The 16,103-nt window shown below is 45.9% G+C and overlaps 1 gene segment (V, D, J or C); it reads left to right on the forward strand.

Moving 5' to 3' along the window:
- Window positions 1–1,445: 1,445 nt before the first annotated feature.
- Window positions 1,446–9,512, forward strand: LOC122544477. The segment is given in 4 exon segments: window positions 1,446–1,537; window positions 1,724–2,019; window positions 2,570–2,609; window positions 9,184–9,512. Coding segments are annotated over 4 exon segments (714 nt in total).
- Window positions 9,513–16,103: the final 6,591 nt, after the last annotated feature.

The raw sequence follows: 16,103 nt of genomic DNA on the forward strand, positions 1-16,103 counted from the left end.
GAGACGGACAGACAGACAGGAGCAGGAGATGAGACAGAATGACACAGAAGGAGAGAAAACTGTGAATGAAGGGATATAAAGAGGGAGAAAGAGAGAAAGTAGGAGGAATAGAAAGGGACTGATACTCAAGTGGAGGCTTTTAACTGGAGCGAGAGAAGGAGCGAGTGAGGAAAATGGAGTGAGAGATGGAGAAATGGAAACAGACTGAGGGAGAGTGAGAAAGTTGGAGAGACTAACTATGAGACAGAATGAGAGAGAGAGAGAATACGAGAGAAACTGAGAAAGGGTGAGAGAGAAAGAGGTGGTAGATGTGAGACAGCAAGAGAGGGAGAGAGACAGAGAGAGAGAAAGAGAGAGACAAAGGGAGAGACAGGTTCTGGTTACCACACTTTCAGCAGGATGTGATTGAAAGTGAGAAGGTGTGGAAGAGATTTCCCAGGTTGCAGCCTGGCCTAGAGGGTCTGAGCTATGAGGAAAGATTAGAAAGACTGGGGTTGTTTTCCTTGGAGCAGTGAAGGATGAGAGGGGACATGATAGAGGGGTATAAGATTATGAGGGGTAGAGGTAGAGTGGATAGGAAGGCACTATTTCCACATGTGGAGGGGTCAGTAACCAAAGGCACAGATTGAAGTTAATAGACATGGACATATAGAAACCTAGAACAAGTGTAGGCCATTCAGCCCTTTTGAGTCTGCTCTGTCATTCAGTATGATCATGGCTGATTCTCTCTCTCAAAGCCATATTCCTGCTTTCTCCCCATTCCCCTTGATCCTGATAAAACGTCTTTTTTTCTTGAATATATTCAATGTCCTGTCCTCCACAGCCTTCTGTGTGAGAGAATTCCACAGATTGACCATCCTCTGAGTGAAGAAATGTTTCCTCATCTCAGTCCTAAATGGTCTATCCCATTTCCCACGAGACTGTGTCCCCTGGTTCCAGACTCCCCAACCAGGGGAAACCTCCTCTCTACATCGAGTCAGTCCAGCCCTGTTGGAATCATATACATTTCAATCCTTGCAAACCTCAGTGAATCCAAGCCCAGTTGAGGAATGAGGCTGAGAGGAAAATTGAGAAGAAATGTTTTCATCCAGAGGGTGGTGGGAGTCTGGAACTCACCGCCTGAAAGGCTGGTTGACTCACAAACTCTCGGAACATTGAAGGAATATTTAGGTATTCACTTGTCTTGCTGTAGCCTCCAGGGCTATGGATCAAGAGCTGGAGAATGAGATTAGTGTCATCAGTTCATTGTTGACCAGCACAGAAGCAATGAGTCAAATGGTCTTATTCAGTTTGTTCACTTCAATGACTGTCTGAGACAGAGAGAGAGAGAGAGAGAAGAGGAAGTGTGAGGGACTGACGTGGCTCTCTCTGCCTGATGCCATTTACATACTGAGGAACACCCAGTCAGACTCTCACAGGCTGCAGCTTTATAAAGCAGAGCCAAGTGAAGGGAGAGTTTATCAGGAACCAGGGACAGGAGCACACACCATGATTTCACACATCCAGCTGATCTGGCCCCTGGCATTCTGTGTTGCAGGTACAAATCTCTCTCCTTCCACCTTGAATCTTTAGCTGCTCTCCATTTCACTCCAATTCTACTGACTTGTGATTGAAGGAAAAATGCTGAAACCAGAGGAATGCTCAGTGTCTCCAACAATCTCTCATTTGACAGGCTCTTTCTGTGACAGTTCTGACTTCACTGTGTTTCTCTCTGACCCCTCAGGTATCAGTGGGGACATCATCATGAGCCAGTCTCCCCCGGTGCTGTCAGTGAGACTGGGACAGACTGCAACCATCACCTGTACGGCCAGTCAAAATATTGATGATGATCTTTCCTGGTACCAGCAGCGAGAAGGTCAGAAGCCCAGTCTCCTAATCTATGGTGCAACAACTCGATTCACAGGAGTCTCTGAGCGATTCACCGGCAGTGGATACGATATAGAATTCACCCTGACAATCAGTAATGTACAGGAATTGGATGTTGGTGACTATTATTGTATGCAAGATGAAGCCTACCCTCTACACAGTGATACAGAGCCATACAAAAACCTGAGTAGACAGAGGATCATCTCCTGCATTTACACATACCACAGTTACATAAAATATATAATAATAGACACACAGTCCCACCTCCTGTACTGACAAATTCATAGCTTATATATAAATGAAACTGAACAAATTATCCCATGCTGGGATTGTCACGGTCCACTACACACTCCAGTCCCTGTGGTGTCCACCGTTCACTGACGGCCTCAAGTTTCCCTCTTCCACTCCATGGCTACATGGGAAGAGCAGCTGCAAGATTTAACATCGAAAAATAAATTTCACAAACTGCACAAGCTCAGCTGGAAACAACTTAGTGTGAGAGAGATAGAGAGAAGAGAGAGAAAGAATGAGAGAAAAGGAGAGAAAGAAAGACATGAGCGAAACAGAGAGACAGTGAGAGACAACAAAGAGACAAGGAGAAGGTGAGAATGGTTGAGACAGACAGAGAGAGGGAGAGGGTGAGAGAAACAGACAGAAGCAGAGAGCAGAGGTTTTTGTGCAGCCTCTGCACTGGGAGCTCTCACTGTGGTACACGTTCGGTAAAGGAACCAAGCTCAGACTGAGTAAGTAAAGCTCAATCCTCTGTTATTAACCCTGTCAAACATAATTTCTAAAACACAAATGTTGAATTGTTGAAGGTGTTAGTGGGGAGCTGCAGTGAATGAAATAGTTGATTGAGGAGCACTGTGTCTAACAGGGTGTCCAGCTGTATTTCTTTAGTTCTGTTGCTCCCTTTAAAAAAACAAGATATAAGTCAGTCAGTTTTACTCACCGTGTGGAGGAGCTCTGTCCATTTGCAGCCTGTGGTCCCATTCCTGCAGCATGGAGTGAAATCAGTGAGTAGCCTCCTGCCAGTCTCAGTGTGACGGACACAGGCAGAGTTTGATGTGAGCTCTGGCTCCCTGTCCTAGTCTCTGATCTCACTGACCTCAGCAGCAGCAGCAGCAGCACAGTGAGACACCGAGCTCCCACCTCCCCCAGCTTTAACTCTGCTTAATTACACAATCACAGAATTGTTACAGCATATAAGGAGGCCATTCTGCCCATCTTGTCTGCACTGGCTCTCTGAATGCGCAATTCACTGAGTGTCATTCTCCTGCCTTCTCCCTGTCACCCTGCACATTGATCCTTTTCAAATAACATTCTCATTCCCTTCAGAATGTTTCAATTGAAGCTGCCTCCACCACACTCTCAGGCAGTGCATTCCACACCTTAACCACTCACTGGCTGAAAATGTTTTTCCTTATTTGACTTTTGCTTCTTTTACCAATCACTTCCAATCTGTGGCCTCTTGCTCTCAATCCTTTCATGAATGGGAACATTTTTTCCCCGTTTGCTCTGATCAAACCCGTCCTGATTTTGAATTCCTCGAACAAATCCCCTCTCAGCCATCTCTTCTCCAGTCTATCTTCATAACGGAGGTTTCTCATTCCTGGAACAATCTTTGGAAATGTTTTCTACCCTCGCTACAAAACATTGACATCCTCCTGAATTATTTACATTATCTCACCCCATCAGGATTTCACAAACCTCTATCTGGTCACTCCTCAGCTTCCTGTACTTCAGGGTCCAGCCTCTCATAGTCATTGAGTTGTATAGCACTGAAATAGACCCTTCGGTCCAATTCGTCTGTGCCGACCAGATATCCTAAACTGATCGAGTCCCCTTTGCCAGTATTTGGCCCATATCCCTCAAAATGCTTCCTATTCATGTGTACATCCAAATGTCTTTTAAATGCTGTAATTTTATGCGCCACATTCACTTCCTCTGGCAGCTTGTTCTATATATGCAGCACCCTCTGCATGAAAATGTTACTCCTCGGTACCCTTTTGAATCTTCCGCTCTCCTCTTAAACCTATGCCTCCAGATTTGGACTCGCCCGTCTTAGGGAAAAGACCTTAGCTGTTTACCCTTTCTGTGCCCCTCGTGGTTTTTTAAATCTCTGTAAGGTCACCTCTGAGCCCCAGACCATTCAGTCTCTCCCTCTTGCTCAAACCTTCCACTCCTGGTAAAATCCTTGTAAATATTTTCTGCACCCTTTCCTGTTTAATAACATCCTTCCTGTGTATCCGAACTGCTAGGACTCTGTTCGACAACACTCCCCAGGGCCTTACTATTAATCCCCAGGGCCCTACCATTAATCCCCAGGGTCCTACCATTAATCCACAGGCCCTACCATTAACTGTGTAAATCCTGCCTTTCCAAAATGCAACATCTTGCACTTATCTAAATTGAACACCATCTGTCACTCCTCAGCCATTGGCCGAACTGATCAAGGTCCTGCTGTACTGTGAGATAATCTTCTTCATTATCCACTTCACCACCAATTTTGATGTAATCTGCAAACTTACTAAATTTACCTACTATATTCACATCAAGATCATTTATTTAAATCATGAAAATAGTGGACCCAGCACCGATATTTATGGCACATCACTGGTCACAGACTTCCAGTCCAAAACGCAGCCCTCTACCACCACTCTTTGTCTCCTACCTCAAGTCAATTTTTTATCCAAATGACTAGCTCAACCTGGAACTCATGTGACCTAACCTTCCTACTCATTCTACCATGGCTAACCTTGTCAAATGCTTTGTTAAAATCCAGGTGGACAATGTCAATTGCTCTGCCTTCATCAATCTTCTTTGTTTCCTCTTCAAAAAAACTCAATCAAGTTAGTGAGACATGATTTCCAATCCACAAAGCCACATTGACTATCCCTTTGGGTACTCCAGTTTCCTCCCACAGTCCAAAGATGTCTAAGTTAGATGGATTGGTCATGCTAAATTGCCCAAAGTGGACAGGAATGTGCAGGTTAAGTGAATTAGCCATCTTTAAGGGGACCTATTCACTCCCTAGTTACACTTTTGCCCTTTTCTTATTTACAATATTTCGACCACTTCTGTCTCAAAACAGCCAGGAATTGAGTGCCATTCCTCAAATATACCTCGACTGTCCCTGAACTACGATCTCTATTATTCACTTCAGGACTTTGCTGCAACCTTTAACCCCAGTTCATTCACACTGATGTGTTCTTACCCAACGGAAGTCTGTGTTTTCCCAAGTGAATCATTTCGAATCTGGATTGTCCTTTTTTCCTTTTCCATGGTCACCCTCAACCTTATGATACAATGATTACTCTTCCCTTAATGTCCTCTCACTGACACTTGATCTACTTGGGCCTCCTCATTCCCAAGATCCAGGTATAACAGAGCCTCCTTTCTCATTGGACTGGAAACACACGGCTGGAGAAAGTTCACCTGAGCACCCTCTCACAACACTGGCCCCTCTCTGCCCCCCTTCACAATGATACTATCCAGTCTATGAGGATAATTAAAGCTCTTCCCCTCCCCACCCCCCCAGCCACCCTATTTATAACAACTCTACGTAGTGATTTGACAGACCCTGTAAATTCCTTGCAGATTTGTTCTTCTACATCCTTTTCACTTGATGGTGATCTTTGGACTGCACTGAGGATTCTGTGAACCTTGGTGTTTCTCTCTGATATTCCCCCCTGGCTACCACAGCCCTACCAAGTCAGTTTAAACTCTTTCCAAAGCTGCAACAAATCACCCCACAAGGAACTCAGTCCCAGCTCTGTTCAGGAGCATCCCATTCAGTCTGTACAGGTAACATCTCACCCACAGCCAGGCCCAATGCCCTAAGAATCTAAAGCCCTCCCTGCTCGACCCTCTTTTCAACCTCTTATTCATCCGTCTTATCTTCCTGTTTCTATTCTCACTTATTTGGGGCACTGGGAGTAATGTGCACATGCCTACTTTTCAGCTCCTGCTCTGAACTCCCTCCCGACCTCCCTAAATTCTGACTGCAGGACTACATCCCTTTTCTCCCTCTGTCACTGGGACCGATGTGGACCACGACTGCTGCCTGTTCCCCATCTCCCCTCAGGGTGCTCTGCAGCTGTTCAGTGACATCCTTGACCCTGGCACCAGGGAGACAACACACCATCCTGGATTCCCATCTGCAGCTGCAGAAACACTTATCGATTGCACTCACTCTCAAATCTCCTTTCACTATCGCTCTTCCAGTCTTCCTTGTGCCCCCCTGTACAGCTGAGCCCTCCCCATGGTGCCAGGGACTTGGCTCTGGCTGCACTCCCCAGATGAACCATCATTCTCACCAGGATTCTGAACTGAATCCTGGTTGGACAGTGGGATGCACTCAGGGGATTCCTGTACTAGCTGCCTGGTCCTTTTGGACTGTCTGCTGCTCCCCCATTCCCTTTCTCCTTGCATACTCTGAAGCTGCAGAGTGACCACATCTAGAAACGTGCTCTCCACGGAGCTCTCAACCTCACGGACACTCCGCACTGACACCAGCTGCTGCTCAAGCTTCAAAACCCGGAGCTCCAACTGCTGTCACTGACCGTCCTACTCTCATGGTCTTCTAGGATCCCCGGAAGCATCCTGAAGTTCCCATATGGAACACACTGGCTCCACTCCCTGGTTACCTCTTGGCAAAGTTCTGATGACAAATAGCTACAGCAGGGCTCACAGTCCCGTGCTTTCAGTATCCCAGGATTTGGAAAACTGAAAGACAATTGGCCCTTAATTAGAACAGAATCAAGCCATTCAGCCCATCGAATCTATTCTGCTATTCCATTATGGCTGTGATATTTTTCAAGCTCATTCTCCTGCCTCCCTCCACAGCCTTCAAACCCATTACCAATCAAGAACCTATCTCTCTCTGTTTTGAATTCACTCAACAACGTGACCTCCACAGCCCTCTGTGGCAATGAGATGCATAGATTTTGCACCTTTTGGCTGTAGAGATTCCTCATCACCTCAGTTCAAAAGAGTCATTCTCTGACCCTCGCATACTTGTCTCTGCAACGAGTGGAAACATTTTCTCCACATCCACACTATCCAGGCCTCACAGTATTCTGAAAGTTTCAATCAGATAGCCCTTCACTCTTCTAAACACCACAGAGTACAGCCCTAGAGTGCACAAACAGTCCTCATATGACATGCCCTTCATCTCTGAGATCATTCAGACTTTTCTACTTCCCCAGCACATTTTCCTTAGTAACGTCCACTACACTCACCTCTCCCCCACTGTCATTTAGGCTGTCCCTGATTTCTCTTATCAGCCATAGTTGTCTCATAATCCCCTTGGTATGTATGTTTGTCCTTGGGCTGAATTTCTGCTGTCCCTTCCAAATGATCCCCCAAAATCTCCTGCCATTGCTTCCCTGCTAGACTCCCCTTCCAATCAACTCTGACCAGCTCCCCCTTCATGTCTTTGTATTTATCTCTATTCAAATGCAATACAATTACATCTGATTCCAGCTTCTCCCTCTCATACTGCAGGGTGAATTCTGTCACAATACGGTCACTGCCTCTGAGGGGGACCTTCACATTAAGATCCTCAATCAAGTCTGCCTCATTACACAAGACCAAATCCAGAATTGCCTACTCCCCTGAGGGCTCTACCAGAAGTTGTTCCAAAAAACAATCATCTTGTAGATGTTACATGAATTGCATTTCTGGCGATTGACTACCAAACTGGTTTTCCCGTCCACCTGCATATTGAAGTCCCCCATTCATATTGCAATGAGGCCTTTCTTACAGGCCTTTTCCATCTCTGGTTTATTTTCTTCCCCACATCCTGATTACTGCTCATGTGCCTGGACATTACTCCCATCAGGGTCTTTTTCTCTTGTGCTTGCTCAACTCTACCCGTACAGATTGTATGATTTCTGACTCTATGTTACTTCTTGCTGTCTCTGCTGATGGAAATCAGTCCTTCATATCCACTCTCCAGGCCCTCCCTCATTTTACACACCTCAATCAAATCTCCCCTCAGCCTGTTCTGTTCGAACGAAAACAGTTCCAGCCAATCCAATCATTGCTCAAAGCTAAAACTCACTATTCCTGATAAAATCTTCAAAAATCCCCCGTTTCTTTTCTATTGGGATCACATCCTTCTTGACCCACACATTGTCCGTGCACTCTCACCTTACAGGGGTCACGGGGTCATTAGGAGCAGTGACCCTGGGTAACCCTGGGACACTGAGTGTCTTTGCAGCCTCACCCTTGACCTCAGCCCAGTTGTTGCAGCAAGGTTTGAAATGTAATCTAGAATCTTCTACACAGACACTGAACGTAACTCCTTCCTGAAATGTTTGGATCTAAGTCTGCTCCAAGGTTTGTGTATAAAGTTCTTCTGATCTGTGGGTTTTTAAAAGAGGTATTGAGCTCCATCCCACTTTCCAACTCTTGCTCCATAGCTCTGGAGGTTTCAATGTTTCAAGTGAATATCCAAGTGTTTTTTCAATGTGATGAGGGTTTCTGCCTCTCCCACCCTTTCAGACAGTGAGTCCCAGATCCCACCAGCCTCTGGGTGAAAGCAATTGCTCCTCAAACCCTGCCCCCAGTTCATTTTAATCTCGCCTGATTATTGCCCTCTGTGCTGATGGAAATCAGTCCTTCCTACCCATTCTATATAAGTCCCTCATCATTTTAAGCACCTTAATCAAATCTCCCTTCAAACCAATCATTCCTCAAACTCCTGCTTTGTGACAAAACCCTCCTCTGTCCCCGTCTCTATTGGGATCACATCCTTCCTGTAATGTGTTGACCAGAACCGTACACAGTTCTCTCACTGTGCTCTAACTGGGATTTTATACATTTCCAGATTAAACAAACTCCTTGCTTTCACTGTCAACCAAAAATGGAAAATACCCATCTGCTTTGTGATCACCTTATCCCCCCTTCATACATCTCATCTGGAGCCAGAGAGGATCACAAAATGATGTTCACAGTCTCTGCATTTCTCCATCCCTACTCTCAATCTCACTGAGTTCTGATCACTGTCAATGAAATGATCCCCCATTGATAGCCCTTCCAGCTGCACACATTCATTCCCTAAACAATAGTCCAAAACTGTCCCTTCTCTTTCACCATCACCATCTCAGGAGCAATTAGGGATGGGCAATAAATGCTGACCCTGCCAGTGACACTCACATCTCAAAAAGCAATTTCAAAAATGTCTGTTCTTTTGTTGGGGTTGTTAGGTATTGAGTGCAAAACTTCAAGCAAATTGTTTGTTAGTTAAAGTTCATAAAATTGAAATCCCTTTGAATGGCAGGGATTAAAATTGTTTCTCTTGTCTTTCAGGCCGTGAGAACTCTCAGCCCAAGCTGACCCTGCTGCCCCCCTCCCCAGAGCAGGTCAATGCCAAGGGCACTGCCACCCTGGTGTGCCTTGCCAATCACTTCTATCCCGATGAGCTGGAGGTGCAGTGGAAGAAGGACGGTGCAGTCATTTCGGACGGGGTTCAGACCAGCAGCTACCTGCGAGCTTCGGACAGCACCTACAGTGTCAGCAGCCTGCTGACCCTCTCTGGGTCTGCATGGGAGTCCAACGCTCGCTTCTCCTGTGCCCTCACACATGTGACCCTCCCCTCTCCCCTCAGCAAGAGCATCAGGAGATCAGAATGTGTGTAGAGTGTTTGAGACAGTCCACAGAGGAGACACAACTTTAAATAGAACAGGGCTGAGCTGGCAGGACAAAGATCATTGTCAGCACTGAATTTCAACTCTCTTCCTTCTCAGGACTGGCTCAGAGACATTTCTGAGGTTCAGGGGTTTGTGCAGGTAACTGGGACAGTATACAGGGAGATTTACTCTGGATCTAATCTCATGATGCATATCCCTGACATGGGAGTATTTCTTGGGGATAGTGTAGAGGCAGCTTTACTCTGTATCTAACCCCATGCTGTCCTTGTCCTGGGAGTGTTTGATTGGGACAGTGTTGACTTGTGATACCAAGTAAAATCTCTCGAAGATGCTGAAGACTGTCAGCTGCACAAAACAATGTGAACCTCCGAAGTCTCTGCTTCAGTAAACCAGATCTCCTTCCTGCTCAGCCACCAGTTCCAATTTAAGGTTTTGTCACTGTGTAAAGGGACAGTATTCTCATGTTACTGAGAAAATCTCCACAAGTGTTTTCCTCAAGCTCCATTGTGGCTGTGAATTTGTGCAGCTACCTCTGTCTGGGCTGTTAATTGCAGTCTGTTTTTTATCAATGTCAATCTGAAAAAGGGAATAAAGGTGAAGAAGATTCAGTTGGTGTCTTGTGAGTACTTTGGAAATGACCATCAGCCACTCAGTTATTTGGCAGGATTTCAGCAAATGATTGTTTTGATTGGCTGCCTGGCCGGTCAATCAATGACACATCGGCTGAAGGTTGGGCTGAGAGCCAATCATCAATCATTTTCAAATGATCCCTTTGGTCTGGAATTTGTTGAGTTTACAAGATTCTAAACAGAACAGAAACTAAAAGCTGCTGTGACCACAATCATTGCAATCTGAGGCATCACTCTTCACTCCGTTGGTCCAGGCCCAGCTGGTGGGATCGCACTCTGCCCTCTCTGCTGTCCAACACTGAAATCAGCTTCGGCCAATCTCAGATGTTAGTAGCTGCAGTCGTAATGTTCATTTCTCCCAGCTGAGCCTGTTACTCACAATGGGAACTCAAAACTGAACTGAGTAAGGCCTTCGTTCAGAGAGGATCAGTCAGGATCTTATATCATACATGAATGACCCTGTTGGAAGTGACTAATACCCAATGTTGTCTGGAGGTGTGACTGTCAGTGAGGTGTGACTGTTAGTAATGCTGTCTGCAGATGCATGTCTCTGAGTGCCGCAGATGACACCAAAATTGAAGGTGTAGTGGACAGCGAAGAGGGTTACCTCAGATTACAACAGGATCAGGACCAGATAGGCCAATCGGCTGAGAAGTGGCAGCTGGAGTTTAATTCAGATAAATGAGAGGTGCTGCATTTTGGGAAAGGAAATCTTAGCAGGATTTATACACTTAATGGTAAGGTCCTAGGGAGTGTTGCTGAACAAAGAGACCTTGGAGTGCAGGTTCATAGCTCCTTGAAAGTGGGTCGCAGGTAGATAGGATAGTGAAGAAGGTGTTTGGTATGCTTTCCTTTATTGGTCAGAGTATTGAGTACAGGAGTTGGGAGGTCATGTTGCGGCTGTACAGGATATTGGTTGGGCCACTGTTGGAATATTGCATGCAATTCTGATCTCCTTCCTATCGGAAAGGCGTTGTGAAACCTGAAAGGGTTCCGAAAAGATTTACAAGGATGTTGCCAGGGTTGGAAGATTTGAGCTATAGGGAGAGGCTGAACAGGCTGGGGCTGTTTTTCCTGGAGCGTCGGAGGCTGAGGGGTGACCTTATAGAGGTTTACAAAATTATGAGGGGCATGGATAGGGTAAGTAGGTAAAGTCTTTTCCCTGTGGTCGGGGCGTCCAGAGTTACAGGGCATAGGTTTAGGGTGAGAGGTGAAATATATAAAAGAGAGCTAATGGGCAACTTTTTCGCGCAGACAGTGGTACGTGTATGGAATGAGCTGCCAGAGGAAGTGGTGGAGGCTGGTAAAAATGTAACATTTAAGAGGCATTTGGATGGGTATATGAATAGGAAGGGTTTGGAGGGATATGGGCCGGGTGCTGGCAGGTGGGACTAGATTAGGTTGGGATATCTGGTCAGCATGGACGGGTTGGACCGAAAGGTCTGTTTCCATGCTGCACATCTCTATGACTCTATAACAGTTCCCTCGTTAATGTCTGTGGATGTGTGCCGCAGCTTTGCAGCATGCCATCCCCCCTTGAGTTCGATTTCCGTGTGAAACCTTGACAGAGGTGATGATTTCAGATTTGTTTTGAAGAGGGGAAGGGAGGTGATGTGTTGTGATCATATCCTAGGCCCCATTCCCATATTCCAGTTAAACCTGGATTAAGAGGATGCTGTGGTCAGTGATTCCATAACTGAGATTTATACAAGCACTTACTATTGACCCCAATTCTGTACAGAATGTTGACATCAATCGAATGGTTTGAAGTGAATGGGAAAGAATTGGGATCTTCCTTTACATCTAGCTGTAGGGTCTGTGGTGTGGTGTGATCACAGGACACAGGCAGACCAACAAATGTAAGTTAGTTCACTGTTGAAAATGCAATTGTTACAATTTCTTTAAATTCATTTGTGGGACTTGGGGAATGCTGGCTGGCCAGCATTGATAGCCCATCTCTATTTGCTCTTGAGAAGGTGGTGGTGAATCGCTGCAGTCCATTTGCTGTGGGTTGACCCACAGTACCGTGAGTGAGGGAATTCCAGGATTTTGACCCAATGACTGTGAAGGGTTGATGCCAGGTGGTCCATCCAGTTTCATTCCTTTGTTGTAACTTTCTAGCAATTGATACAACTGAGTGGCTTGCTAGGCCATTTCAGGGGGCAGCTGAGAGTCAACCACATTGCTGTGGCTCTGGAGTCACACATAGGCCAGACCAGGTAAGGAGGGCAGATTTCCTTCCCTTAAGGACATTAGTGAACCAGATGGGTTTTTCTGATAATTATTTAACTCTTAATTCCAGATATTATTTTATTGAACTCGAATTCCACCATCTGCCATAGTGGGATTCAAAACCAGAAAATTATTCTGAGTTTCTGGATTAATAGCCAAGTGATAATATCACCTCCCCAGTAAATATAAGATGTCCCCCAGAGATGTCTCCTCCAGGGTGAACAACTGGGGGCAGCTGGGCATTACAGTTAAATAACACCAACAAAAGGAACCTGTTCACTGGGACAACACACTGCTACAAGTTAAGCATACAATTTTCCCAAATGTTAACTACATTTAATATCGAACCTGTTCGAAAATTAAAGAAACAAGGTACAGGCAGATCATTTTTTCTGTGTGTATTGTACAAATCAAGTCCTTTAGCTGATCCAAAGTAAACTGAATCACTTAAAACTGTATCCCAACTTCTGGATTCCCCCACAAGAGGAAACACCCCCTTGGTATTCATCTGTCACATCCCTTCAGGGTCTCAGTTAGTCCAGCAGTATCTGTGGAGAGAAAAACAGAGTTAGAGCTACCCCCCATGTCAGGTTCTCCTCACCCCCACATCCCCCACCTCTCCCTGCCCTGTGCTGACTCCTCCTCCTCCTCCTGTCTCCTTTTCCCATCTTCAGTCTCCACCAGCCTCTGTTTGGTTTGGAGGAGCTCCTTATTGAGGACATCAGCCTTGTCTGCAACCTGAGTGGGCAAGATGGACACAGTGTGAGGGACCGAGCAGAGGATTCCCTCCAAGCCTCCGGACAGTACGATTGGACACTCGGGCACTCTTTCCCAATTTCAGGGGGCTGGGGAGGAGGGGACAACTTCTCGCTCTGGAGATAGAACTGCATTCAATTGCCCAGCTTCTAGCCACCCTGTCAATGAGCACACCCTGCAGTCTAACTGATCAAACACATGATGTGGAGGTGTCAGTATTCGCCTGTGTTTGATGAAAGTTAAAAATCTATGACACATTGATCTTTTAGTATAAATTCTGTGTCCTAGGATCCTGCTCCACTAGTTCCCTGACAAAGGAGCAGTGCTCCGAAAGCTTGTACTTTCAAATAAACCTGTTGGATTATAACCTGGTGTTGTGTGATTTTTAACTTTGATAACACACAGGCCTTTCTGTTGGGATATATAGCATGACCAGCCTGGGCTCTCTGCTTCCAACCAGAATGTTGTAGGTTCAAGTCCCGTGTCAGAGATTTGAGAATGGTGTTGAACTCTGACAGTGTGGCGTACACAGTGAGGGGAATGCGGCACTGTCACACAGACTGATTTTTGGATGACATTAATCCTGCAGGCCCCCTGCCCTCTCAGACGAGTGGGAATCTTGTCCTGGGATAATTTGGAAGGGTAGAGAAGGTCTCCACTTGCTGAGTGTCAGTTGCTTCCCCAGTCCAACCCCCAGCCCCCGTACCTTTCCCATGTTACAACCGTGGCGATATTTCAAAAAGACTGAAGCTGCTGAAAACCAATTTTGTGACACCCGGAAGTTGTGAAAGTGCTACACAAATGCAAGGTTGTCTTTCGATTTGGGATTTTGGATCAGAGGGTGAAGAGCAGTGATATCCCTTACCTGATCCAGATCACTTCTGAAGTGCTCTTGCAGCTCATAAAGTCATGAGCCACTCTGTTCCCATCCCCTTCCCCTGTCACAGAGTCTGGGAACCAGTTGTGAAGTAACTCTCTGAACCTTGAATGTGCCTTCAAGGTTGCATTGCCCCTTTGCCCCTCACAACATACCTCCCTTGTTTAAAATCAAGAATGAATCATTAATCTCTGGGAGAACGTCCTCCTTGGCAACATTGAGACTGGTGACCACCTCCTTGGTGGGCTTTGAGTGTGAAGGTCAATAACACTCTCATTGGGACTTAATCTGGGTTGTCTCCAGTTAGTTTGCGTTTTTGTTTCAGGCCCAGGCAGGACTGACCAACCTTTGACCCCGTGATCTAACTGTGATGAAGGGTGGGCTGTGCCAGGCTTCAACACACTGGTCTGTATAATGAAGCAGGGATTGTCCATTTCACAAAAGAGTGAAAGAAACGAACAAACTGGGTGGGTATTCACGCCCATCCCGATCCTGAGAGGGGAGAGAGAAGCAATAACATCACCAGACAGAAAGGATACTCCCAGAGAGGGAGAGAGAGCATTAAAAGTGAGACCCCTCAAAGAATGGGGACAGAATCAGCAACACTCCCCAGAGCGAGAGAGAAGACAGTAGCGGTGACATCACCTGGGGAGGGAAAGGGGACTGTAACTACGATGCTCCCCAAAGTGGGAGAGGGGACAGGAACAGTGACACTCCTCAGGGTGGGGAGGTCAGGAATTGCTTATTCCCCATTTTCTCACTGTGCTGTGACGTATGTTCCTGGGAAATTAGATTGTTTATATTTTCACAGTTGACGAGGTGATTCTCTAACAAGTATTCCAATTCCATATTTCCTATCACAGCAGATCCACTGAAGATCACATTTTCATTTGGAGGTTGCCCAGGTTTCTGTCCAGGCTGATGCAGCATGATCTACCAGTGCCGCTCCTATTGGGCTAAACCATCACACACCAGGGAATCTGACGGGCACTTTCTCTTTGTGCTGGCAAAGGGAGGGATTTGCTTTTACTGCAACGGTGGCCAAAGAAATGAGTCAGTGGAGGTAGTTCCAGCTGAACATAATGTTCTGATGTTCATGATGGGATTAATCTCGACAGTTCCCACATACCTTTACACCGACAGTGGAACAGGAAGTCACCACACAGTGGTCTCCTGGCTCACACTGAGACACCAAGTTGATGGTATAACTGCAGAGAGCAAAACAATGGCTTGGACTCACTGAACAACCAGAGGCTTCAGCCAACAACTGGGTCACAGGCAAATGGAGGGTTGTGTAAACTCTCAGTATCTCAGGGAACAAACACAACTACTGAGCTACAAAACCGAACAGGAGATTTTTATTACAGATTAGCAATCCAAAAATCAATTCCAAACACAATATTTATATAACCTGGGAGAAATCTCATTTTCAAACAGCATTCCAAACAGGATAGTAAGATGAGAATTCAAACAGCCACTCAGCCCGTCACTCAGTGTTGAAGACGCACTGTCCTCATTTGCAAACCTCTTAATAATACGTAAGGGGAGAGAAATATTGAAAACCGTATTACCACGAGTGAGTGTCCATTAAAAATGGGAGCCTTGATGTTAAATGATCCCAGCCATGAACAACACTGATGCATTTACATCATCAGCTTCTTAAACAATATCAAAAAATCTGTGGTCTAGAAAGAGAAAAAAGGACAATGTGTAGATTGTTGAACAGGCCCCTACACCTGGGCCTGAGGCAGGAGCCCAAGCTCCAACACACTGGCCTCACTTCACACCAACCTTCACACAGTGTGGGGTCATGAACTCAAGCCATCAATTCCTCTGGGACCGGGACGGAGTGAGGGAACAGTGAAACAGATGCCCTCTAGTAGCTGGAGAATGCTTGCCCTTCTGTTGAAGAGCATGGATAAAATCCCTTTCCATTCCTCAATGAAAGGTATAAACAGAAAAAAACAACGAAGACACCCCAGAACTGTCCCCACCAGACACTGCCGGTACAGGGACAGCACCGGGTGATACACAGAGCAAAGGCACGCTCTGCTCTTTCAAAACAGAAAATAAAGCTGCCTTGAC

This window comes from Chiloscyllium plagiosum, chromosome 49, assembly GCF_004010195.1.
Source record: "Chiloscyllium plagiosum isolate BGI_BamShark_2017 chromosome 49, ASM401019v2, whole genome shotgun sequence".
Lineage (NCBI taxonomy): Eukaryota > Metazoa > Chordata > Chondrichthyes > Orectolobiformes > Hemiscylliidae > Chiloscyllium > Chiloscyllium plagiosum.